Source organism: Balaenoptera borealis, assembly GCF_965194805.1.
Source record: "Balaenoptera borealis genome assembly, chromosome: 3".
Lineage (NCBI taxonomy): Eukaryota > Metazoa > Chordata > Mammalia > Artiodactyla > Balaenopteridae > Balaenoptera > Balaenoptera borealis.
Window position 1 is genome coordinate 177,046,163 of NC_138866.1, and position 26,271 is coordinate 177,072,433.

Sequence of the window (26,271 nt, forward strand, 5' to 3'; positions counted from 1 at the left end):
TGGAAAGCACAGGAACTAGCTAATTTCTTTAAGCTAGGATCTTGCCCAGACAATCCATCTTGGCAATAATCTCCCCTTGGGGCAGTGGTTGTCAATGTGGCCACACAGTAGAATCACGTGGGCGCTTAACTACAGATGATGCCTGGGTCCCTTCTCCAGAGATGCTGATATTCACTGGTTTGGGGGTACAGCTTGGGTGTTGGGATTTTTAAAGCTTCTCAGGTGCTTCCAGAGTGAAGCCAAGGTTGAGAAGCACTGCTGTAGGATGAGTGATGTCATCTGACCCAAGACATTAAAGAGAGTCCTAAGAAGGATTCAGGACCTGGGGATGAGTAGTCGAAAGAGGGAAACCATCACCTGGTTTCATGCTGAGCTTGAGAGCTGTAGCTCGGGGCAGGATGGTGAGGTTCCTGGGAGTCTCGACCATTTGAAGAGAGATTTCCAGTCCTGCTTTCCCCACCAGCCTGAGGAATGAGAACCCTGGAGTGGTACCCAGTAGAGGGACAGCCTTTCCATTATGCCACCTCATTCTGGCCAAGATGAGAAGTCACTGGTTTAACTTGACATGAGCTGCTGTGAGAAATAAAATAAATGTTGGTGCACCAATCTGGGGTCACTTAAAATCACACGGGACTAACCAACGTGGGGAACACGGCCTTCAGTGCAGCCCGTGAACCCGAGAATTGGAGCCCCTGATATAGTGCATGTTCTTTCTCCTCCAGAGAGGTGTGTATTTATAGAAAGAACAGAACCTATGCAGGATGAGGGGGGCTGGATAATAATATGTGTGAATAAATACACTGATCTGTCTGAACCGTTTCTGGGCTGTCTGCTTTCCATGGTAATAAATATCCACTAAAAGCCGTCTGCTGTATGTGTTTTTGGTAAAGTCTCACACTTCCCTGCATGAATACATTCAGAATGTAAGCACCACACACTCCGCGACAGAGATTCTGTTGTATTCTGAATTCTTAAGTTATGCAGCTTAGCAGCTGTGATAATGTAACGGTTTGCAAAGTAATAGACAGGCCACACGTCAACCTGGAATAACACATCAAATAATGAATAATGTGGGTGCAAAAAGGTTTAATTTACACTGTGTTAAAAATACTGCTCCAGAAATACCACACCAATTCAGTCTTTCCAGGACAAAAAAAAAAACAAATGAAAACAAAACAAAAAACCCTTTTACTTAGATATTTCAGTAACTGTGGTAAAAGAGAATGCTTTCTTATTTATTTTTTTCAAGAAAAGTGTCCAATTCCTATTACTCTGTGAAGAGACATATAATGAGTCTGATTCGTTGTTCACATACACACATTGTTCCCCTTCAAGATACGTCTCAGATTTCAGAATAAATAGGAGAAAAGCATTTGTCTCCTCAGTTTGTATCAGCATATAAGTGTGGACACATTTTCCACCAGCAAAAATGGGGCTGGTGGTCATTTAACATAAGATGCGAGGCTGTTCCGGTTTATGTTTTCATTCTGATCCTCTTCCCAGATTGTCTCCCTGAGGGAAGTTTCTAGCAACTTCCAGATTTCATTCATTCTCTCATCTAACGAATGTTTCGCCCTCCTGCTAGGAACCAGGGGCCGAAGTGTGTTCCCTGTCCTCAAGGAGCTTGTTGTCATGGGTGTGGAGGAAACAGGCAGCAGGCAGATTCAATGCAATGTCATTTGTGTTACTGTAAGGGAGATACAGAGAGCTTTGAGAGCCTGAAGGAAGGAAGAGCCGTTATTCATACTTGGGGAGGGGGTGGGTACCTGGAAAGCCTTCTGACAGGATGTTATCTTTAGGCTGAAGTGTGTGAATAGGAAGTTAAGGAGGCGGAGGGAGGATGCAGTGTGCGTCAAGCCTACAAAAGCACGTGCAAAGGCCCTGTGGCAAGGGAGAGCATGGTAGTTTGGAGGAACTGCAGACGTGTTCAGTGTGGTTGGAGTGTACAGTACCCGGGGTAAGGGATGGGGAGAGACCAGGCTGGAGAGGGTAGCAGCGTCCCGATTACGGAGGGCCTTATAATTATGTTTAGACATTTGTACTTATCTTGAGGCAGGGATTTTAAGTAGACAAGTGGAAGATGATGGAGGCCTGAACCAAGAAATGGGGAGGAGGAGTTAGATGTGAGAGAGGTTCTGGAGCTGGAATTGGCAGCACTTGGTGACTGATTAGATGGCGGACCCCAGGGAAAGGGAAGAGGCAGGGAAGATGCCTGGGTTCTCATTTGGGTGTTTAGATGGCTGGTGGTGTTGAAGGAATCGGAGCAGGACTGTGGGTGAGAGGATGAATTCCACTTTGAACATGTTGAACGTGAGGGATTGAGAGCCTCAAGACAAGAGAGACGTCCACTCCACCCTGGGTCATCCAGACCCAGGAAACGTGGGTCTGGATGACAGAGAGGATAAATCAGTGGGGAGATGGGCATCCTTAATAAACACACACACTAAAATAATGCGTACTGGGCCACACACAGCGTGGTCCGCTTATTCCTGGGTTTTGGACCTATAACAGTCATCTCCAATGTGAAACAATTTCCTCATATTGTAGGGTCATAGAAACTTAATACAACATTCACCCCATCTCCACAGCAAATTCCCCCCTAAAAGGTCCACATTTGCTCTCTCCTTAATTCATTTATATGTTATGTTCTTACACTCTTAGAATTTTCCATGAAGTTCATTTTTACCTTCCCAGCTCGAGAAGGAAAAGACCCTACTGAAGTACCTGGGCTTGAGTAAGTTTACTTACTTGGCACTGGTGTGCAATGAATTTGAAACATTGTATTTTTTATGTCTTACATAAAATTGGGAGTTCAAGGGAAGTTATCACCAGGAAATACTTCTGTCTTGGCTTTATTGGGTGAATATCCCTTAAAGGACATCTTTGGGTGACAGTAAGTGTGACTAAGAATGTATGTAAAAGGCTACTGGTTATTAAAAATACAAGCCAAGTGTTCCTCTACTCAAAGTCAAACTTCAAAAATATGCCTATCAAATGGAAATTGGTGCAGCCACTATGGAAAACAGTATGGAGGTTCCTCAAAAAATTAAAAATAGAGCTACCATAGGATCCAGCTATTCCACTCCTGGGCATTTATCTGGACAAAACTATAATTTGAAAAGATACGTGCACCCCTATGTTCATAGCACTATTTACAATAGTCAAGACATGGAAACAACTTAAATGTCCATCGACAGATGAATGGGTAAAGAAGATGTGGTACATATGTACAATGGAATACTACTCAGCCATAAAAAAGAATGAAATAATGCCATTTGCAGGAACATGGATGGACCTAGAGATTATCACACTAAGTGAAGTAAGTCAGAAAAAGAAAGATAAATACCATATGATATCACTTATACATGGAATCTAAAATATGACACAAATGAACCTATCTATGAAACAGAAACAGATACACAGACGTAGAGGACAGACTTGTGGTTGCCAAGGGGTGGGGTGGGAGAGGGATGGATTGGGAGTTTGGGATTAGCAGACGCAAACTCTTATATAGAAAATGGATAAACAACAAGGTCCTACTGTATAGCACAGGGAACTATATTCAATACACTGTGAAAAACCATAATGGAAAAGAATATGGAAAAAAATATAATTTTTATATAAAAAGTTATATATATATAAATATATAACTGAGTCACTTTGCTGTACAGTAGAAATTAACACAACACTGTAAATCAACTATACCTCAATAAAATAAATTTTTAAAATACGCCCATCGTTAATGATTACCTTCTTTCTACACGCCATGTATCATGGTAGGGCCTTACATACATCACCTCTAATCCTTAATAACCGTCCTCAAGGATAGATAGTGCAGATGAATAAACCAGGCTGAGAAAGCCCGAGTCACTGCCAAAGTCACACAATTAGTAGGTAGTGAGGCTCTTGTTTCTTGGGGACAGTGTGGCTGCAAGCCCCACCCTTTCCACCCCACTTGGCTGCTTCCTGTTGCACCTGAATCACCTTCATTACTTATTTTGGAGCTGGATTAGAGCCCTATTGTATTGACTTATAACAGTTTCATTTATATAAACCTCAGATCTCCTATCTCCAAACATGGCATCTTAGATTTCTTTTTCTGCCCTGCCTAGGATGGTGATGGGTTGGTTGATGGTTGTCTGTGAACACATATGAACAAGAACCAGGCTTGGTCAACCAGCCTGAGTATTTTGTAATCAGGATTTGACGGCTGTCTAAGTAGCAGAGTTAGAAAGGTGCATTTCTGTGTTTTCAACTCATCTTCCAGGCAGTTGGAAAACAGAAGCCATTGTTTAATCCTGGACACGTAAGGGCCCATGACTGTCAGTGCACTAGGTCATGAGTTCTTCTCTTTGGTTGTCAGCATCTCTGCCTTTGGTAAGTTTCCTTTCCTGTGAAGTGCTCGTGGCAGGTTGGCTATAACCCATTTCTCAGGGCCAGGCTGCAATGTCGAAGCTCCCTCAGGGAGCAAAGGTGATGAAACACTGGCCCAACGGCAGGGATGTAAGATACCAGGTCCCTAGACTGAGGTCCTGCTCTGTCCTTGACTGCATGTCCCCGGACAGAAGATTAAACCTCCACATGCCTTGGTTTCCCTGTTCATACAGGACAAGGGTAGTAATCCCCATTCTCTGTGCCTAATGAGCAGCTCACGATCGTAAAGGGAGGTAACAGATAAGAAAGTGCATTGGGGCAAAGGTGTTATAGAAATGCGAGGTCTTACCATCATTAAATATCACGAGACCATAGAAATCACTCGGATGTCTGGCACACTCTAGACTGCAGATGTAACCGAGAAAGCTGTTGCTGCTTTTAATTCAGGGAGTCCCGAGAAAAGAATGCTGTTTGTCAGTGTCTGCCCTGAAAGCAGATGCCATTTCTCACCTTTCCTGCCCCCCCTTTTATATAAATAGATGACTCTGATTGTGAAAGTTGTCATAAAACCAGCGATGGCATAAAATATCCAATTGAAATCGACATGACGTCATATGTTCCAATTAGTCTCACTCTTCCCCATGGTGGAGGGTGACAGGGTAGCCTTGTAGGAACGCAAGGGGGCTCTTCTTGTGAGTGATGGTGTCTCAGCCCCACCACTTCACAGCTGGCAATGAAGATTAACAGGACATCTGATGCTCCAGTGATGGACATGCTTCTCTTAAGGGCCTAGAAGTTTTCAGATCAGACTCCTAAGACACTGGTGTGTGCCCAAGGACAGGACATAGGTCTGTATCTTGAATGTCGGTATACACCAGCACATACAACAATAGACAGGTTTTGTATCTGACCCTGTGTTCATATATTGCCAGTTTTTCTTAAACGAATAACAGAAATGGTACGTGAATATATCTGGATTTATGAAACATACATGATTTATTAAACATCCATCTGGAGATTCTAATGGTTAAATAGGTTACTCTGGATTATTTGTGCAAATGTGCAGGATAATTCTCTCCTTAGTTTTGTCATGTGGTACAACTCGAGTACGGGCAACTCACATTTCCAAGGGAGTTTTTGTGAACAGAACATATTATATAAACTTAGTTACCATACAGGAAAAAAAATTTCACCGGAACCTAAAATCACATTTGTTAATATAATGATCAATTTGCAAATTTTGCTCTAACAGTTGGTCCTATACTGTAAAACTCTTGGTATAAAAGGGAGCACGCATTAGGCCCTGAATACATTTAAGTTGATGACCCTGATATGGAGCCCAAGAAATATGTCTCAAAAGAAAGACCTACACACAGCCAGAATAGGAAGAGAAGTTTTTTCCATTACTACTCAAATGGCAGAATAAAATGTAACTCATCAAAAGTCAGGAAATCAACCCCACCTGGAAATCTCGATAGCCCCTCGTAGTTTTAAAGCTTGACTCATGTTTTCCTTAAATTTAAAAATCACCAAGTAGTCAGTATACAAACCAGAAAAAGTCACTTGAATTAAATGCTGTTCCCCTTTATAAGACGCAGCAGGTCGCTTATCTATCACGACAGCGGTTTGTGATCCTCTTTGCCTTATTGATTTTAGATTACACCTTCACCTAAAATGTCTAAGTAGACATCCGCAGCCCGCAGAGGGATCTGCCATTATGCAAACAGGGGCTTTGGGGGTTTCTGAGACCCGCAAACCATTCCACCCCTGTGTGGGTACAGGCGTTGTCCCCACGTGAATGAGCCCAACGTCCTGAGGACGACCAGATTTGCATTAACTACCGTCATCCCCCAAACTACATCAGTCACTCCAGAGAAGGACAAATCCCTGTTATTGTTTTACAGCATCTTCTCTGCCAGGTGCTACCGTAAAGTAAGCATGTTTTCAGAAAACTAACAGAGAGCCACAATCCATAATGGTAAAAAACCCCAAATGATAGCAAGGTATTTGAAACAGTACAACCACAACTAAACAACAGAGGGGATTTTAATCAACCAGGTGCATCATTTAAACCCTCAAAGCGTCACAGCTCCTTATCATTGCCTCCTTTGAAGACACTGTCACCCAGCAGAGGAAAGGAAATTTGCAGCCCTACTGCACCAATGAATCTGTTTCACTGAACAGAGAGGAAAACAGGTTTTGCAGCCCGAAGCTCTTCTCCACGGGCACTCTCATCGTCCATGCTCTTTCCAGAGGGCAGTCTCTACCCCAATCTTTTCTCTTATGTTTCATCTCTAACAGTCCCAACCCCCATGCACAGCCGACCAACATTTGTTTCAAATTTCTCATCATTATCTACAAAGAAAAAAAATTACATATGCCACAGTATTCCCCAGTCGCAGGAATTTGAATTTTTCAGGAAAACATGACTACCAGAAGGGATGCTATGTACAACGAAAAGAAACCTCTCCCTTTCTCTGGAGCAATTGCTCGGGTGAAGAACAAACAGCCCGCCACGTCGCTTACCCTCTCCACGCTGCGTCTTCTCAGAGATCCATACGGAATTTTCAGTAAAAGTCTCTGGGATCTATTCGGAGCCACTGCAGCCTGAACCACCATGGTGTAGAGCCGTGTGTGTGTGTGTCTCTCTCTGTGTGTGTGTGTGTGTGTGTGTGTGTGTGTGTGTGTGCTCAGCCAAGGGAGAGACGGAGGCGTCCTCAAAACTGGGAAACTCCTGGAGGTTTCCCAAATATCAAATAACTGAAAGAGTTTTTTTCTTCCGACCTATGAGCCAAGATGTGGTGTGTCAGGAGGTGGGGGGATGGGGAAGAAGAAAAAGAGCCCAAGTTCTGCAACTTCAGCGCGTCTCCCGCAGCAGCTCAGCCCAGCCCCCTCCTGTCTGCCCCTGCCTGTCAGTCAGTCCCTCGGTGAGTCTGCATGTCCTAGGGGTGGGCAAATGACGCTTCTGGGGAGAGTGATCCAGAAATGTCAACTTTGCTTCTCGTGGCTGCAGACGGTAACCAGGTCAGTTGTCTAATCGAAGCCCTATCAGACGTAGTATTCATCCCATCACGTGACTCCAAAGCCCCTTGGCCATACAGTAGGTCACATGCTCACCTTAAAAAGACTATTTGGAATATCACCATCTGGTGTGGAGATTAATGTGCAATCCTGCATTCTGATTTCACTCTCTTCTGGACACAGGAAAAATATTTGAAGGGCAGTGACATAACACAGTGGGGACTTGGTGGGGAAACGCTCTTCACAGTCATAAATTATAAGTATGACCCTGAGCATCAGACAGGCATATTTTTTCCTTCCTGCTTTCCAACGGGTAGAAAATAAATGTAGGCATACAGTTAATTATATATGTGAATGGCGTCGACAAAGAGGAAGTGTGAAGGAAGAAAGGAGAAAATGTTTGTATCCCATGGTTCAGATGAATCACATCAAATATACCAGACAGACTCGCATTTGGCATCTCCTCATTTAAATGTTTGTGTTACAGAGCATTGATTTTTATGTGTGCCAATAAACATGAAGAAATTATGTTTGATTTTACAAGGCTCTGAAAAGGACTGTCTATGCTCAGATTTACCCATCACATTTGTCTATTCTTCTCTAATCAGATGGTATAATTCCACATCGGACAAGCTTCTCAGACTGCTGGTACACATGCTCTAAAAATTTAAGTGTCCTGTAATATTTTGTTTCTGATATATCGTTCATTTGTGCAACTGCCTCCATCTCTACTCCTTCCTAAATCTGCTTATTTCTATAGCAGAGAAAATTACTCAAAAGAATAAACAAGTAAGGGGCTTCCAGAGTTGGAGGTATTTTAGTTTCTTTCTTTTTAACGTGTTTCTGCCTCCGCTGCTTCACTCTGTTCTGGGGTTTTATGAAAGGGATGCCATTTCCTTTGTAAAAAAATCCCATGCTTTTGGGTGTTTGCCTAATATCACTCTTATGCTTTGGGAACCAGCTTTTATTTATTCTCTACAGACCCGTTTATTGAAAACGACGGAAAAGAAAGTTCTGTTTATTCTAAGAGTCTGATGGGAAGTGGGCGCTGGGGGGGGGGACAGAGGGAAAAAAGTGGAATTCTACGCTGCTCGAAAATGAATCAGGAAAAAGACTCTTAGAAGCGGGGTGCTCCTTGCGGTGGGGTGGGAGGGATGGAGACGTGGGTCTGGGCACCCAACTCAGACACACATTAAGAGGCAGTTAAAGAAAGCATCAAGTTGATGTGGGAAATTCCAAATATACAACAATCGGGCTTTGTTCGTAATGGGTTCCATATGTGCCGTTGAGAGTTGTGAAAGGGTGAGAGGGAAGGGGGGAGACAGGGGAAGATGGAAATTTCTCCAGCATGACCTGCAGAGAGTCTTTGGCGAGGTGGCTTAGGCTTACAGACCCTTCTTCCTCTTTCTCACTTCCTTTCTGCACTGCCCCGTGGAAATACATCTGGAATGCTACCCAATAGCTTGGCTAGATCGATAGACTCTCTTTCCTTTATAAAACCCTGTTCGATTCCATAACAGTTTTGAACAAAGGATAGGCACATTTTCTAAGCCCTTATCTGTCCAAAGCTCTGGGATTCTGTTTGCAAGTGCAGTTCGAGAGGGGGCCATGGGTCAGATCAACTGAGAGGTCACCGTCTCTTTCCTGACCCAGGCCAGGGCAAAGCCCCTGGGAGCTGGATTTCTTTACATTTGACTAAATGCAACTTCCTGTTTCCCAGGGGTATTAATGAGTGTTTCGCTGAAGAGCTCAAGGCTTCGTGGCATAGTTCAGATCAGAAGGGACACTTTGATGAACTAAGTGCAAATAAAACAAAAACATATGCCTTTGATTAAAGTTAAAATACATATAGAAGAGAATGTTAATGGAAACAAAAATAACCGTTGGCCAGACTCCCACACATTTGAGCCCCACTCATTCTACCCCCATTCCCTACCCTGGGGGTGTGGAGAGCAGGGTCATTTCTCATGTCAGCACTGGCGCCTCCTCCCAGCTAATAGAGAGCCCTCGCCAGTCCCCATGGAGTAGGTGGACACCTCCCCAGAGAGGTGTGAAGGCTCTCAAAGTTCAGCTTGTGCAAAACGATCTTTCTGACGATCTTGCTGTGGGTGCTTGAGATTTACACGTTTTAAATTGATTATTGAGTCTAAACTATTTATTTCCAGGAGACCATTGTTACACTGTTACAATACAAATATATTTCTTGGGAGGGGATATGCACTCGTACCTCAGCGGATATGACCACTTTAGGAGAGGCAAGGGTAGCTTAGGCTTACTGAGTACCCAGCAGTTGCCAGGCAACATGCTGGAAGGTTACCAAGGGATAACTCCATGGCAGAATTAAGTTCCATTAGCCATGTTTTACAGGCGATGAAACTGGGGCCCAGAGACGGTTAGTAAGTTGACCAAGTAAGTTAGAGCTGCCAGAGCTAAGATGGAAACCAAAGTCAATCTGGGTGACTTCAGGGCCTGACTTGGTCCCTTATACTCTCACCTGCCACTGAGGACTTTATCAGATTATAGCACTTTGGAAATGTAGAAAGGAGATGTATCCATCGGGCCCATCAGGGAAATGGAAAGACCACTGTCTTTGAAAAAGAGAGAATTTCAATCCAGGAAATGGCGATATATTGAGCAGTGCTAGAGTCTCTGCAACCGCTGCCTTGGCGTCCCTTGGAGCTAAGCCTTTGGAGCCGAGTGCAGCCAGCCCTCCCCATCCGTGGGTTCCGCATCCATAGATTCAACCAACCATGGATATAGGTTTTGATCCGTTGCTGGGTGAACCTGCAGATGTGGAACCTGCAGATACGGAGGGCCAACTATCAGGGACTTGAGCTTCCCCAGGTGTTGGCATCCGCATGGGTCCTGGAACCAAGCCCCTGCGGATAGCAGCAAGGGACTGTATTACTTAGAGAGAGCATGGTTTTACCAGGGTGGCGGATGACACAGTTCCCTGTGCATCAAGGGAACAGCCCAGTGGGCACGGGACAGGCGGGGAGGATGCTGCCGGGCCGGGGTATCAGTGAAGGCTGCTGGGAGATGGCGTGGGGAAGACGCCCCTCTGTTCTAGAGTCCCTGAAGCTGCCGCTTCTGATGCCTCTGGCAGGCCAGCACCCACTCAAGGCTGGTGGAGCTTTTTCTTTAAAGATTTTTTAAAAAAATGTGGACCATTTTTAAAGTCTTTATTGAACTTGTTACAATATTGCTTCCGTTTTATGTTTCGGTTTTTTGGCCACAAGACACGCGGCATCTTAGCTCCCCAACCGGGGATCGAACCCACACCCCCTGCATTGGAAGGCGAAGTCTTTAACCACTGGGCCGCCAGGGAAGTCCCTGGTGAAGCTTTGTATTTGTTCGTTTTGAATATGTCCTTCCAGCCTCACTGAAAGTGTTCACATTCAAACCCTGGAATGAAAAGGCATAGGAATCGATGGAGCCATACTTCAGGAGAATCAATGGTCTTGACACACCAAAGCAAGATGTATCCAACCAAATGGTCAGGGATAGCAGGAGGGGAAAGAGGGGGCTGGGGAAGATGGCCTGTCAGGGGGAAAGCCTTTGCTGACGCCAGTGCTGGCGGGAAGCAGGAGAGGGAAGGTTCCACGGGGTGACGTGTGCACGGGTGCGAGCGCTGACCCCCATGTCGGACGGCTGACCGTGCTGGCGCCTGATAGGCAGCCCTGGGGAAGGCGGGTGACCTCCTGGGAGGACACTGGCAACAGAAATGGGGACCGGTCATCGCACCCTCCTGCCCAGAGTGAGCCTGACATACCAGAACCGAGGGCTCATTCCAGCTGCTGGCCCAGGGCCTGCAGCGACCATCGGGGAGGCTAATCTTTTCAGTCCTTGGCAGGTCCACGTGGCTGCCTGACTCACCGCAGACTGTAAACTCACCAGCACTAGTCAGCTCACTGGCACTGCTTGATTTTGTTCATTCGGCAGAACGTGAGAAGGGGTCATAGGACACAGAGGTGTCGGCTGGGGGAGGGGACTGAGGGCACGCTGTAGGGGAGGGGGAGGGGTGCCATAATGAAGCTCCAGGGCCAGAGGGCAGCCTGAGGTCCCTGTGAGCCTGGGGTCAGGGTCAAAGGGCAGCGAGCTGAGACGTGTTGGAGGGTGAGCTGAAGCGCCCTTCGGGAAAGAAGGACAGAATCAATCTGAAGAAGGTCATCTCTGGCCTTTCTGTTCATTTTCATTCTTTCTCTGGTGAAAGGTGGAATATGGCTTATATTAGGGAAATGAAGACAACAGAAAGCGGACAGATGAGATGCTTCTCCTAACGTCCATCTCAAGCCACTATTTCTTGTCCGTTAAGCAGGACGTGAAAGGGCTCTTCCTCGGTTTCATTGGCGGCTGCAAGGCAGCGGGGCCGGCGTCGCCGACACCTACTCCAGGGCTTAGCGAGGGAGGGTCTGAAGCCCTCAGGCGACCTCGCCCTGCAGGCTGTCCGGGCAGGGGGAAGAGGCAGAAGGGGGAGCCGCAGGCCCGGGGAGAGGGGCTGTGAGGTGCCCGCGGGGAGGGTCACAGGGAAAGGGACCAAGCGCAGCAGCCGCTGGCAGCAAAGGGAGGGGAGACAAGTCCCATCCCATCCCATCGCCTCGGTTCATCCTAGGTGCTCAGTGTGTTGTGTGAAGGGCGGCTGACATAGAGGCCGGGGGCGAAGATTTTACATGACCAACTGGGAGAGAGTAGAATATTGTGATCTATAACCAAAAATATACATTTGGTCTTAGTCCCCTTTCCTGGCACAGAGCTCTTAAAACCCCTGGAATTTCCTAACAGGTGCCTTTTGTTATGTTCACGGGTGACTCTTAGAAAGTCCCTAGGACACCTAAGGATGGGGCTTGGTTCAGAGGAACCAAGCCTGTGATTGGAGGGCTGGAGCTTTCAGTCCTACCCCCCTGACCCCCGGGGAGGGGGGAGGGGCTGGAGGTTGCGTCAGTGTCCAAGGGCCGATGATGTAATCAATCATGCCTATGTAAGGAGGCCTCCCTAAAGATCCCAATGGTCTGGGGTTTGGAGAGCTTCTGGGTTGGACATTTGGGGGAGACTGGTGCAACTCACACCTTGCTCTATGCTTCTCTTCCATCTGGCTGTTCCTGAGTTACATCCATTAATAATCAACTGGTAATTTAGTAACTAAAATGTTTCTGAGTCCTGGGAGTTACTCTAGCAAAGGAATCAAACCCCCGAAGGGGGTCTGATTTGTAGCCATCTGGTCAGAAGCTCAGGTGATAACCTGGGCTTGCAGCTGGCGTCTGAAGTGGGGCAGGGCAGCCTTGTAGGACTGAGCCCTCAACCTGTGGGATCCAGTGCCGTCTTTGGGTAGACAGTGTCAGAACTGAGCTGAACTGTAAGACAGCGGCTGGCGCTGGAGAATCGTCGGTGTGGGGACCACTCGCCCCCGACACACTGGTACTGGGTTCGAGGATATTAAGAGGTATCACGTGTGCCTGGGAACCGCAGTGAGAAATCCCAGCAGTGAGAAAGGGGTCAGGGTAGGGTCTTCAAAGAACCCACGGGAACCCTGCAAGGACAAGACTGGGTTTAAATACCTGCCAGTCCCAGAGAGAGACTTTCCTGCCCCGACCTCTCCTACCTTCCCCACACCCGGCATCACCCCACACCAACCCTGAGCTGGGGGACGGAGGCGCTGGAGCCTTGAATGACATTTGGAGTTTTTAACGACTGTCATGTAAAACGGATGAGAGAGTAAATAGGCAGAGATTGACCCAAACACACACATGAAGACAACACATTCCTAACCAATTTGGAAAATTCCTCCAGCAGGAGGGAGGGAAGCTCTGTCTTTCTTCAACATTCCAGCACCATTTCCATTAGCTCCTAACTCGGCTAACCTGCGTGATTCATGTCACGTCTTATTAGAGTAAGCTGTGACTGAGGCTATGCAAACAGAAATACTGCTGACAGCCATAATTTTCTGTTTGAAAATGGCTGGAATTCAGGCCAAACACGAAACCCAATATCCCTAAGAAGAGAACGTGGGGCAACTCTGGTGTCACCAGACCTCACGTGCCCGGGGCCTGCGGGATTACTGACGGGTCCCCGTGCAGGACAGTGTAGGTTTCTCTTGGTTGGAGCTAAGGTTTGCACTGATGCTATGTATGCATGGTTGGCATTACCCATCTTTGGACAGACTTTCCCTCCTGCTACGGCATTTGGAAGAAACAGTGGGTAGAACTGTAGGGAGCTTGGGTAGGCAGATGAATTTTTCCTTCCCTATTTCTCTCTCTCTTTCTGTCTCAAGCTCCCTTTGCCTAGTATGGGCTCTGTCCTGGGCTTCACTGAACAGTTCCCCTCCATGACCAGCCTGGCAAAGAAAATAAATGAAGCTTCATCTGAATCCTTCAGTTTGACTCCCAATTATCCTTGCTGGGAAAAGGTTTGGTGGATGAGGATGAGTTTACTATTCGCTTCTGAGTTGACACTGCCTGTGGTCTTCTTGTATTCCATACCAAGCTCCACACTGGCCTTGCCCTTGTCTAAACCAATGTTGTCATTTCTTTTCATTGCTTGGGCTGCACATCCTTCATTCAACAATTATTTGACTGAGTGTCTAATAACATAATGGCAACCCCCTTACCCAGCACATTCTATTACAGGCACTCTTCTGAAGGTTTTTAGAAGTACAGTCACTCGTTTAATTCTCACAATACCTTATCAAATAGATAATCTTGTTCTCCCTGGATGAAGAAACCGAGGCAGGGAGCCTTGAAGTCACCTGTCCGAGGTCCCCTGTAAGCAGCCTCACAGTACATGAACTGTTACACTCTCCTAGATGGCTACTGTGTATCAGGTGCTGGGCCAAGAATTGAGGACACAAGAGAACTTTTGCTTATTGGAAGACTTTTTTGTTCCTGAAACTCAGCTCCCCTCTGTGATGGGGAAGTGAAAGGACACCGGCCTTATACCTGAGTTGGCACCTGGAAGGTTACTGCACACCTACCTACCCCACAGGAGGAAATGAAATCATGTTTGTGAAAGTTCTTTGTAAATCACACACACACACACACACACACACACACACACACACACACAGAGTTTTCCTGTTAACTCTGTCACCACAACAGCCCTCCTGGACCTCACCATCTACCTCTCCCCCTCTTCATACATAGCCTGCTATGATGGCCATATTTCATCCGTCTGAATTCCCTGAAGTTCATGCAGTTAAGCCCCTTTTTTTGGGGGGGGGAGGGGTAAAGAGGCTTCTTCTCGGGCCTTTGAAAACTCCCTCTTGAGGATGTTTCATTTGAGCAGAGAATTTAGCCCAGAATAAGACCCTCTATCCCCATCAACTCAAAAACACACATCCCATCACAAAGGAAACCAGATCTCACCCTCTTCCAGGATAGGGAAGAAGATGTAGCCTGTGCTGATGGAAACCTTGTGTACTAACCAGGCATCCAAGAATCTCCTTCAATCTTTATGGCAATGATCAAGCCAAAGAGAATGTCAAGTGGAAAATATTAATGGCCTGTGAGGAAGATCCGTCCACATTCTGTCTTAGCAACTCGTGCTCCATGGACATCCAGTAACAGGTCCATCAGCATGGTGGCAGGATCATTCAACTATCCACCCATGGAAAGAGGGAGCAGGCAGAGCTCCTGACAGCTAGCAGCTGATGGATCTTATTCCTCCTTAGGAAGCTTCTTCACATGTGACCCGGGTATGATTTGCCCCCATCAGAGCTTCACTTGCCCTTCCCAGCATGAGGCTAAGTCAGGCAATCAATGGCTGCAGCCTGGGATGATGGCTCTTCTGCATGGTGGTAATGGCTTATTGCACGTGCTATTAGGAGTGATGTCGTGGCCAGGTCCTGAGGAATCAATAAGATTGCTGGGATGCCTGTGTGATTAAGCAGTAAACAGCCTGACCTGTGTGGGGCTGGCAGTGTAGACTGGCTTTCGAGGCCATTTGCAAAGCCCTTTTTCATGTGCTATCAGTTGTGGATGGATTTTGATAACTAGCATTGATTTGCTATATTTATGAAGTGCTTGCACTGGTTAAACTGTGTAATTGCACCTAGAATGGACAAGTAAATAATGTCCTTATCTGTGGTATTGACTACCCAGGATTAGCTTAATATATATATGCAGCATACTTCCAAACAGTCAATGGATGTTGACTTTTGATTTTTTTTTTTTTTAAGCTCTCAAATTTCAGTTAAGCATTGGGTGGTAAATGACCAACTCTTAAATCTGCTTCTAATTTCCATGCTTCCTTTTTCCGGGAGGAGAAATTTAACATGTAATTTTCTTCAATAGGAGAATGGTTCATCTTGGTTTAATTGATCCCTCTGATGCTGCAAAAAAGGGTGGTTTCCATTTTGGCCAGCAGATTGCTTTCTTTCCTGTGCCCAGGAACATGTCATTTACAAGGGTAACTGCCCATTTGCCCAGGGGTCTCTGGAATGAGCCACATGGCCTGTATTTTCCCAAGGAGAGGAAAGAAAGCATTTGAATCTGCTAGGAAGATGGGTGTCCAGAAGTCTCATATTGTAGGAATATGCCTTACCTTAAGTGTGCCCTAGAGGGGTCCCATAAGTCAAAATGCCAAAGGGTTTCCCAATATCAGATCATGGCCAAAATGGGCAAAATACCTTCAATGGGCAAATCCTTAGATGTAAATGAGGATGGGTGAGGGATTCTGTTACTGTTTGCTTGGGGTACTCCATTCTATTTGAACTTTAAACCTTGGTAGCATGGATACAGATAATAAGACTATTGTGAAACTTGAATGAGACAGTGGAATCACATGTGTAACAACGAGGATGGTCAGAAATGACAATGAGACCAGATTCTGACTTTCATACTATAGAAGAATATATTTTAGATCTTATTCTATTTGCAAGAGGGAATCATTAAACGTTACTTTTTGAAAGGAAGTGATACTATCTTCCTGAATATTTTGAACTTGAGTGATAAAGGATGAAGTGTAGAATGGAGAGCTAAGGTGTATAGAGACAAGAAGAGCAGTTACAATGTCACTGAAATTGTCCAAACGAGTGATGATTAAGTCCAGAACTAGGATGGTGGTGAGAGGTTGAATACAAGATGTTGGCGAGTTATAAATGCTGGAAGGAAGAACAGTGTTGCTCTTTACTGAGGGATTAGAGGAAGGATGGTCCTATTTAGTTAAGACAAGTACACAGGAGAAGGGGGAGGTTTGGAGAGATGATAATGTGTAGCTCTGGATGGACAGAATTTCTGGTGCCTGAACATTTTGACCTGGTACTGAAGAGGGGAGTCAAGCCTGGACACGTAGGTCTGGATTTCAAGAGCAGACAAATAACCACTAGACAAGTTATTAGTCAAGTGTGAGGGCAGACATTCAAGAACACAAAAATTTACTTCTCAGGCACCTTTTCTTAGGAGCTTGCTGGAAGACAATCTCCAGCAAAAGAAAGCTAAACCTACAAAGAGGGGAACATGATTTCCAAGAAAAGGAGAACAGATCACAGGACTGGTGCAAAGGGAGTTCCCAGAGTATTGGAAAAAAAGGAGCCTCAAGAAGACAGTGGTACAAGAGACTTACAGAGCTAGTCCAATTGGTGCAGGAGGATGGAGGGATCCAGGAAGGATGCCTCAAAAAAGGAAAGAAAAAAGGAATAGGTTGAGGGTCTAATGAGTTTGCCAAATTGAGAGGAGAGACACAGCTCTACTGAAGATCGTAGAGAAAAATGCTTGATGGGTACAATAGAATATTAAGTAAGCGAACAATGAAACAAGGCAACTGTTAATTCCTGGAAAAACATAAAGTTGGAAAATCCAGGATATACAATGATACTATACAACTGTCCTCAGCTGTAAACAATATCTTGGTAGTCACAATAAAACTGAATTTTGATTTAAACTGTGATACAGATATATTGAAAAGATAGTAGAGAAGAGATATGTGTGTGCTGGTAGGGATGTGGAGTACAATGGAAGTAAATTTTAAGCCTCATCTTTCAGGGTGGCAGCATAAAATACCAAAAATTGAGTAATTAAGAAATCACTGTATAGGGACTTCCCTGGTGGTGCGGTGGTTAAGAATCCACCTGCCAATGCAGGGGACACGGGTTCGAGCCCTGGTTTGGGGAGATCCCACATGCCTCGGAACAACTAAGCCCGTGCACCACAAGTACTGAGCCTGCACTCTAGAGCCCGTGCGCCACAACTACTGAGCCCACGTGCCACAACTACTGAAGCCCGTGCGCCTAGAGCCTGCGCTCCGCAACAAGAGAAGCCACCACAATGAGAAGCCTGTGCGCAGAAACGAAGACCCAATGCAGCCAGAAATAAATAAATAAAAAAATAAAATAAAAAAAAAAGAAACCACAGTATAAACAGATGACTGAGAAATCTGAAGCAACAGTTGAAAGTCCATGAGTGCCCCTGGGGAGGGACTCAGAGATGGAAAGAAGGGAAATGGAGCCTGGTGTTTTTCTTTATAAGTTTTCTAGTACTCTTCAACTTTAACATGTTATGAAAATTGCCACATACACGTATGATTTTGATAAAAACGAGAAACTGTAAAGAGAAGGAACAATGTTGAAGGCGGTTTGAGCCAGAGGGGGCCTGGGAGCAGTGGGTGGTAATTAGAAGGGCACCCATGGCCTTGAGAATGTGTGCATGGAATGCAGATAGCAGACGCCGGGCTGTGGAAGGAGACCTGGGTCGCCTGGCCTCTTTCTGAATGGACAGATCTGAGTCCAGATACTGGGTTACTTAATCCAACGAGTAAATGTTTCAGGAGACCTGCTTCATTTCGTCTGGTTTCTTTCCCTTCGGTGTATGTTACAGGGTTCTCCGTCCACAGATCTGCTACTGAAATAGCTGTTGAACGCCTAGCCTTTAAACTATACCTCGGAAAGGAGCACCTTAAATCCTCTGAAACAAGATGAGGATAGACAGACAAAAGGAGAAAGACACATACATCAGCAAGGGCACTGCCATCAATTCTGGAACCAGTCCTGAAGGGTCATTCATGCTTTTGACTCATCACACCTTTTTTTTTTTGTCTATGCCACGTGGCATGTGGAATCTTAGTTCCCCGACCAGGGATCTAAACGGTGCCCCCTGCAGTGGAAGCGCCGAGCCTTAACCACTGGACCACCAGGGAAGTCCTGACGTCAGCTTATGAGCTCTTTGCTTCGGTGTGGTGTTGTGTGTGTGTGTGTGTGTGTGTGTGTGCACGCTCATGTACACACACGTGTGTGTTATTTTCTCTTGTGAACCCGGCAGCATCGCAGCTACAAGGGCCCCAGACTGGTGACGACTAATTACAAAACACCAGGCCTGACGTGTTCCTTTTATCTCATCTTGCAGAAGCCTTGCATTCCCATGAAACCCCCAGTGGCCCTTCATAATCCTGGAAAGGAAGTGTCAATATGGAAACAGCTGTTCTTGAGATAGTGAGATGACAGTCTAATGAGCTATGGAGGAAACCCAAGGCTAATGGCACTCGAAAGCAAATATTCTTTCTAGACAATTAGACGCACGTGAGAATGCCTGTAGTCCCTAGGAAGGCGGAGTGGGGGGGACACTGGGCTGTAGATGTCACATCCCCTCATTCTTACATGGGTTTTTATCCTCCTAAGCCCTGTGGGATGTCGAACACTCCCTGGCTCTCTTCTGGGAGGTGGAGACCCAGGTCCCCTTGCTACCATTTTGGAAGCAGGCAGGAGAAACGGCCAGAGGCAGATCTGGTTGAGGCAGGGAGCCAGTGTTGTGCCTTGACAGAACCCAAATCCCTGATCATTCAAAGGGGAAGGTTAGGTGGTGAGAGTGAGAGAGAGCTTTAAGGGAGAAGAAATGGGAAATTACTTTTTACGGTTAGGGACTTAACACCAATGCCTTTTCCAGGGGAAGGCAAAGGGAAGAAGAAGACTAACTGGCCCAGTGGCCCCTCTGCATCAGGCATGGCCCTGGGCACTTGCTCTAAATGACCTCTTTAAACCTTCACTGGGATCCTGTAACCTGGGTCGTATTACCTACACTTTATTGACAAGGAAATCAGAGCTCAGAAAGATTAAACACTTGCCAACCTGGGGTTGAGACCCCAAGTCCGTGTGATGTTGAAACTCATTCTCAGTATTCTTTAGGGATGTGTATGTGGAGATACATCAGAGCATTCTGTTCTTAACAAGAAGAGACTATTTCACCAGAGCCTAAACAGTTGAGGTTGTATCAGAGTATAACCTACTTGGGGGAAGGGAAATGCCAACTCCAGTTTCCTCCTCCACCCATCCTGCCCCACCTAAAGGAGGGAAAATCCCTGAGAAGTACTGTGAAGTTCACAGTCCAAGGGCACAGGCTCCTAAAAGACTGAGACCTCACGTAGGAGTGTAGAATGCCCCATTGCTGGCCTCACCACCACGTTACTAAAAGCCTGTTCCCCACAGGTCTCTTTACACAGTACGTCATGTCCACCATGAAGTTACAAGGCATCCTCAGAGGCGAGTAACAGTTTGAAGAGACTGAACAGGCATCAGAGCCAGAGTCAGCTAGGGCAGGAATGTTGGAATTAAATCAGACCAGGAACTAACAAACAGACAAACAATAACAACCACAACAAAAACAGTGATTTTTATCCTAAGGGCCTTAATGGAAAAAGTGGACTATATGAAAGAACAGACAGATAACAAAAACAGAGAGATGGAAATTCTAAGAAAGAATCAAAAAGAAATTCTAGGGATCAAAAACACTGTGACAGCAATGAAGAATTGCCTTTGATGGTTTCATCAGTAGACTGGACACTGCTGAGGAAAGAATCTCTGAGCTTGAGGATATGACAACAGAAACTCCTAAAACTGAAAAACAAAGAGAAAAAAGACTGGAAAAAAAACCCAAAACAGAACAGAATACCCAAGAACTGTGGGACAACTACAAAATGTGTAACATATGCATAATGGAAATAGGAGAAGAAAGAGAGGAAAAAAACCAGAAGCAATGTGTGAGGAAATAATGACTGAGAATTTCCCCAAATTCAGGGTCAGGCACAAAACCACAGATCTAGAAAGCTCAGAGAATACCAAACCAGATAAATCCCCCTCCCTGACCTAAAAAACCCCCAAACCGACCCCCCACCACAAAACCACACACATAATCCCCCACCCAACAAGAAACCAAACTACACCTTGGCATATCATAGTCAAACTTCAGAAGATCAAAGATAAAGAAAAATATCTTTTTTTAAAAAAAAATTCTTTTTCATATTCTTTTCCATTATGGTTTATTACAGGATATTGAATATAGTTCCCTGTGCTCTACAGTAGGACCTTGTTGTTTATCCGTCCTATATATAATAGTTTGCATCTGATAATCCCAAATTCCCAGTCCTTCCCTCTCCCACCCTCCCTCCCCCTTGGCAACCACAAATCTGTTCTCTATGTCTCCTGAGTCTGTTTCTGTTTCATAGATAAGTTCATTTGTATCATATTTTAGGTTCCACATATAAGTGATAGCATATGATATTTGTTTTTCTCTTTCTGGTTTACTTCACTTATGATAATCTCTAGGTCCATCCATGTTGCTACAAATGGCATTATTTCATTCTTTTTTATGGCTGAGTAGTATTCCACTGTATATATGTACCACATTTTCTTTATCCATTCATCTGTTAATGGACATTTAGGTTGCTTCCATGTCTTGGCTATTGTAAATAGTGCTGGTATGAACATAGGGGTGCATATATGATAAAGAAAAAAACTTGAGAGAAGCCAGAGGGTAGATGGATTCACTGGTGAATTCTACCAAACATTTATGGAAGAAAGTATACCAATTCTCTACAATCTTTTCCAGAAGATGGAAGCAGAGAGATGACTTCCTAAATCATTCTATGAAACCAGCATTGCTCTAATAGCAAAACCAGACAAAGATATTACTAGAAGAGAAAACTACAGACTGATATCTCTCATGAACATAAATGCAAAAATACTCAACAAAGTATTAGCAAATTGAATACAACAGGTATAAAAAGAATTATATACCATACCCAAGTGGCATTTATCCCAGGTATACAAGGCTGTTTCAACATTCAAAAATTAACTAATGTATTTCATCATATCAAAAAGCTAGAGAAGAAAAATCACATGATCATATCAGTATATGCAGAGAAGGATTTTGACAAAATCCAACACCCATTCATGATAAAAAGTCTCAGTAAAGTAGGACTAGAGGTAAACTTCTTTAACTTGATAAAGAATACCCTCAAAAACCTACAACTAACATCATACTTAGTAGTAAGAAACTTGAAGTTTTCCCACTAAGACCAGGAACAAGCCAAGGTTGTCCTTCTCATCATTCCTTTCAACATCTTACTGAACAAAGTCCTGGCTAATACAGTAAGACAAGAAAAAGAAATAAAAGTTATATAGATTTGAGAAGAAATAAATCTATCTTTGTTCACAAATGACATGATTGTCCACATAGAATATCTGAAAGAATTGACAAAAATACTCCTGGAACTAATAAGTGATTATAGGAAGGTTACAAGATACAAAGTTAATATACAAAAGTCAATTGCTTTCTTATATACCAGCAACGGAAAAGTGGAATTTAAAATTAAAAATATATTACCATTTATATAGCACCCGCCAAGATGAAAAATTTAGGTATAATTCTAACAAAATACGTACAAGATCTATATGAGTGAAATGAGAAAACTCTCATGAGAGATAGCAAAAAGAAATAAATAAATGAAGAAATATTCCATGTTCATGGATAGGAAGGCTCAATATTGTCAAAATGTCAGTTCTTCCCAACTTGATCTATATGTTTAATATAATCTCAATCAAAATCCCAGCAAGTTATTTTATGGATATCAACAAACTGATTGTGAAATTTATATGGAGAGGCAAAAGACCCTGATTAGTTGGTGGAAAAAAACAGAGTCAGAGAGCTGACACTACCTAACTTCAAGACTTACTAGAAAATTACACTAATTAGGACAGTATGGCATTGGTATAAGAATAGATAAACAGAATAATGTAACAGAATAGACAGCCCAGAAATAGACTTACATAAATAAAGCCAACTGTTCTTTGGCAAAGGAGCAAAGGTAGTAGAATGGAGCAAAGGCAATCTTTCCAACAAGTGGCGTTGGAACAACTGGACATCCACATGCAAGAAAATGAATCTAGGCACAGATCTTATACTCTTCACAAAAATTAACTCAAAATGGATTACGGACTTAGATGTAAAACATGAAACTATAAAACTCCAAGAAGATAATATAGGAGAAAACCTAGATGACCTTGGATATGGTAATACCTTTTCAGGTATTACACCAAGGTAAGATCCATGAAAGAAATAGTTGATAAGTTGGACTTCATTAAAGTGAAAAACTTCTGCTTTGCAAAACATAATATTAAGAGAATGAGAAGAAACTTCATAGACTGGGAAAAAATATTTGTAAAAGACATATCTGACAAATGACTGGTAACAAAATATACAAAGAACTCTTAAAACTCAACAATAAGAAAGCAAATAGCCAGGTTTAAGATGGACAAAAGGGACTTCCCTGGTGGCACAGTGGTTAAGAATCCGTCTGCCAGTGCAGGGAACATGGGTTTGAGCCCTGGTCCGAGAGGATCCAACATGTCTTAAAGCAGCTAAGCCCATGCACCACAACTACTGAGTCTGTGCTCTAGAGTCTGCGAGCCACAACTACTGAGCCCGCGTGCCACAACTACTGAAGCCCGTGCACCTAGAGCCCATGCTCTGCAACAAGAGAAGCCACTGCAATGAGAAGCCCTTGCACTGCAACGAAGAGCAGACCCCGCTCACCACAACTGGAGAAAGCCCGTGGGCAGCAACGAAGACCCAACACAGCCAAAAATAAATACATGAATGAATAAATAAATAAATTTATTAAAAAAAAAAAAAAGATGGACAAAGGACCTGAGCAGACACCGCACCAAAGAAGATATACAGAAGTGTCAGCGCAGCCATTTCTCACTAGCACTCTGATCTGAAGTGCCAGGTGTGAGGCCTCTGCATGAAGCACACTGTGAACAAGTGAAACTAGACGAAGCACAAAGGAAAAGAAAAAAAAAAAAAGCAAGCTGCAACCCCTCTGAAAAAAATGTCTCTGCACCTCTAGCTCTTGCAGAGGGAGGGTGGTGTCTTCAGTGGAGTCTCCTATTGCAGGGGGACCTTCAAGATGGTGGAGGAGTAAGACGTGGAGATCACCTTCCTCCCCACAAATACATCAAAAATACATCTACATGTAGAACTACTCCTACAGAACACCTACTGAACGCTGGCAGAAGACCTCAGATTTCCCAAAAGGCAAGAAAATCCCCACGTACCTGGCTGTGTGGCTGACAGGGGCTTGGTGCTCCGGCCGGGTGTCAGGCCTGAGCTTCTGAGGTGGGAGAGCTGAGTTCAGGACATTGGACTACCACAGACCTCCTGACCCCACATAATATCAATCAGCGAGAGCACTCCCAGAGATCTCCATCTCAATGCTGAGACCCAGCTCCACCCAACAGCCAGCAAGCTCCAGTGCTGGATGCCCCATGCCAAACAACTAGCAAGACAGGAACACAACCCCACCCAGTAGCAGAGAGGTTGCCTAAAATCATAATAAGGTCACAGACACCCCAAAACACACCACCAGATGCGGCCCTGCCCACCAGAAAGACAAGATCCAGCCTTATCCACCAGAACACAGACACCAGTCCCTTCCACCAGGAAGCCTACACAACCCACTGAACCAACCTTACCCACTGGGGGCAGACACCAAAAACAATGGGAATTACGAACATGCAGCCTGTGAAAAGGAAACCCCAAATGCGGTAAGTTAAGCAAAATTAGAAGACAGAGAAACACACAGCAGATGAAGGAGCAAGGTAAAAACCCACCAGACCAAACAAATGAAGAGGAAATAGGCAGTCTACCTGAAAAGGAATTCAGAGTAATGATAGTAAAGATGATCCAAAATCTTGGAAATAGAATGGAGAGAATACAAGACACGATTAACAAGGACGTAGAAGAACTAAAGAGCAAACAAACAATGATGAACAACACAATACATGAAATTAAAAACTCTCTAGAAGGAATCAATAGCAGAATAACTGAGGCAGAAGAACGGATAAGTGAGTGGAAATAACTACCACAGAGCAGAATAAAGAAAAAAGAAGGAAAAGAATTGAGGACAGTCTCAGAGACCTCGGGGACAAGATTAAATGCACCAACATTCGAATTACAGGGGTCCCAGAAGAAGAAGAGAAAAAGAAAGGGTCTGAGAAAATATTTGAAGAGATTATAGTTGAAAATTTCCCTAATATGGGAAAGGAAATAATCAAGTCCAGAAAGCGCAGAGAGTCCAATACAGGATAAATCCAAGGAGAAACACACCAAGACACATATTAATCAAACTATCAAAAATTAAATACAAAGAAAAAATATTATAATTGGCAAGGGAAAAACAACAAATAACGCACAAGGGAATCCCCATAAGGTTAACAGCTGATCTTTCAGCAGAAACTCTGCAAGCCAGAATGGAGTGGCAGGACATATTTAAAGTGATGAAAGGGAAAAACCTACAACCAAGATTACCAAGTAAGGATGTCATTCAGATTCGATGGAGAAATTAAAACCGTTACAGACAAGCAAAAGTTAAGAGAATTCAGCACCACCAAACCAGCTCTACAACAAATGCTAAAGGAACTTCTCTAGGCAGGAAACACAAGAGAAGGAGAAGACCTACAAAAACAAACCCAAAACAATTAAGAAAATGGTAATAGGAACATACATATCGATAATAACTTTAAATGTAAATGGATTAAATGCTCCAACCAAAAGACAAAGACTGAAAGAATGGATACAAAAACAAGACCTGTATATATGCTGTCTACAAGAGACCCACTTCAGACCTAGGGACACATACAGACTGAAAGTGAGGGGATGGAAAAAGATATTCCATGCTAATGGAAATCAAAAGAAAGCTGGAGTAGCAATACTCATATCAGATACAATAGAGTTTTTTTTTTTTTTTTTAACATTGTTATTGGAGTATAATTGCTTTACAATGGTGTGTTAGTTTCTGCTTTATAACAAAGTGAATCAGTTATACATATACATGTATCCCCATATCTCTTCCCTCTTCCGTCTCCCTCCCTCCCACCCTCCCTATCCCACCCTTCTAGCTGGTCACAAAGCACCAAGCTGATCTCCCTGAGCAAAACAGAGTTTAAAATAAAGACTATTATAAGAGACAAAGAAGGACACTACATAATGATCAAGGGATCAATCCAAGAAGAAGATATAATAATTGTAAATATTTATGCACCCAACATAGGAGCACCTCAATACATAAGGCACTAACAGCCATAAAAGGGGAAATCAACAATAACAAAATAATAGTGGGGGATTTTAACATCCCAATTTCACCAATGGACAGATCATCCAAAATGAAAATAAGTAAGGAAACACAAGCTTTAAATGACACATTAAACAAGATGGACTTAATTGATATTTACAGGACATTCTATCCAAAAACAACAGAATACACTTTCTTCTCAAGTGCTCATGGAACATTCTCCAGGATAGATCATATCTTAGGTCACTAATCAAGCCCTGTTAAATTTAAGAAAACTGAAATCATATCAAGTATTTTTTCCAACCACAACGCTATCACACTAGATATCAATTACAGGAAAAAAACTGTAAAAAATACAAACACATGGAGGCTAAATAATACACTACTAAATAACCAAGCGATCACTGAAGAAATCAAAGAGGAACTTAAAAAATACCTAGAAACAAATAACAATGAAAACACGACAACCCAAAACCTACGGGATGCAGCAAAAGCAGTTGTAAGAGGGAAGTTTATAGCAATACAATCCTACCTCAAGAAACAAGA

At 44.0% G+C, this 26,271-nt stretch overlaps 1 protein-coding gene across 3 annotated transcripts in view; it reads right to left on the reverse strand.

Annotated features, from left to right (window-relative positions):
* FRMD4A (FERM domain containing 4A) overlaps positions 1-26,271 on the reverse strand; it is a 474,860-nt gene that overhangs the window by 331,556 nt on the left and 117,033 nt on the right. Inside the window, exon 1 of one of the 3 annotated variants that reach the window (XR_014242614.1) lies at positions 6,901-7,049. The exons of 1 other annotated variant lie outside the window; for it this stretch is intronic. Coding sequence is in view for 1 of the 2 variants with exons in the window: in XM_082385294.1 (XP_082241420.1) it covers positions 6,901-6,993 (93 nt within the window). In the remaining variant the exon portion in view is untranslated. Of the gene's footprint in view, positions 1-6,900; positions 7,050-26,271 lie in introns of those variants that run through there. One more of the 3 variants, XM_082385294.1, reaches the window with a different exon arrangement.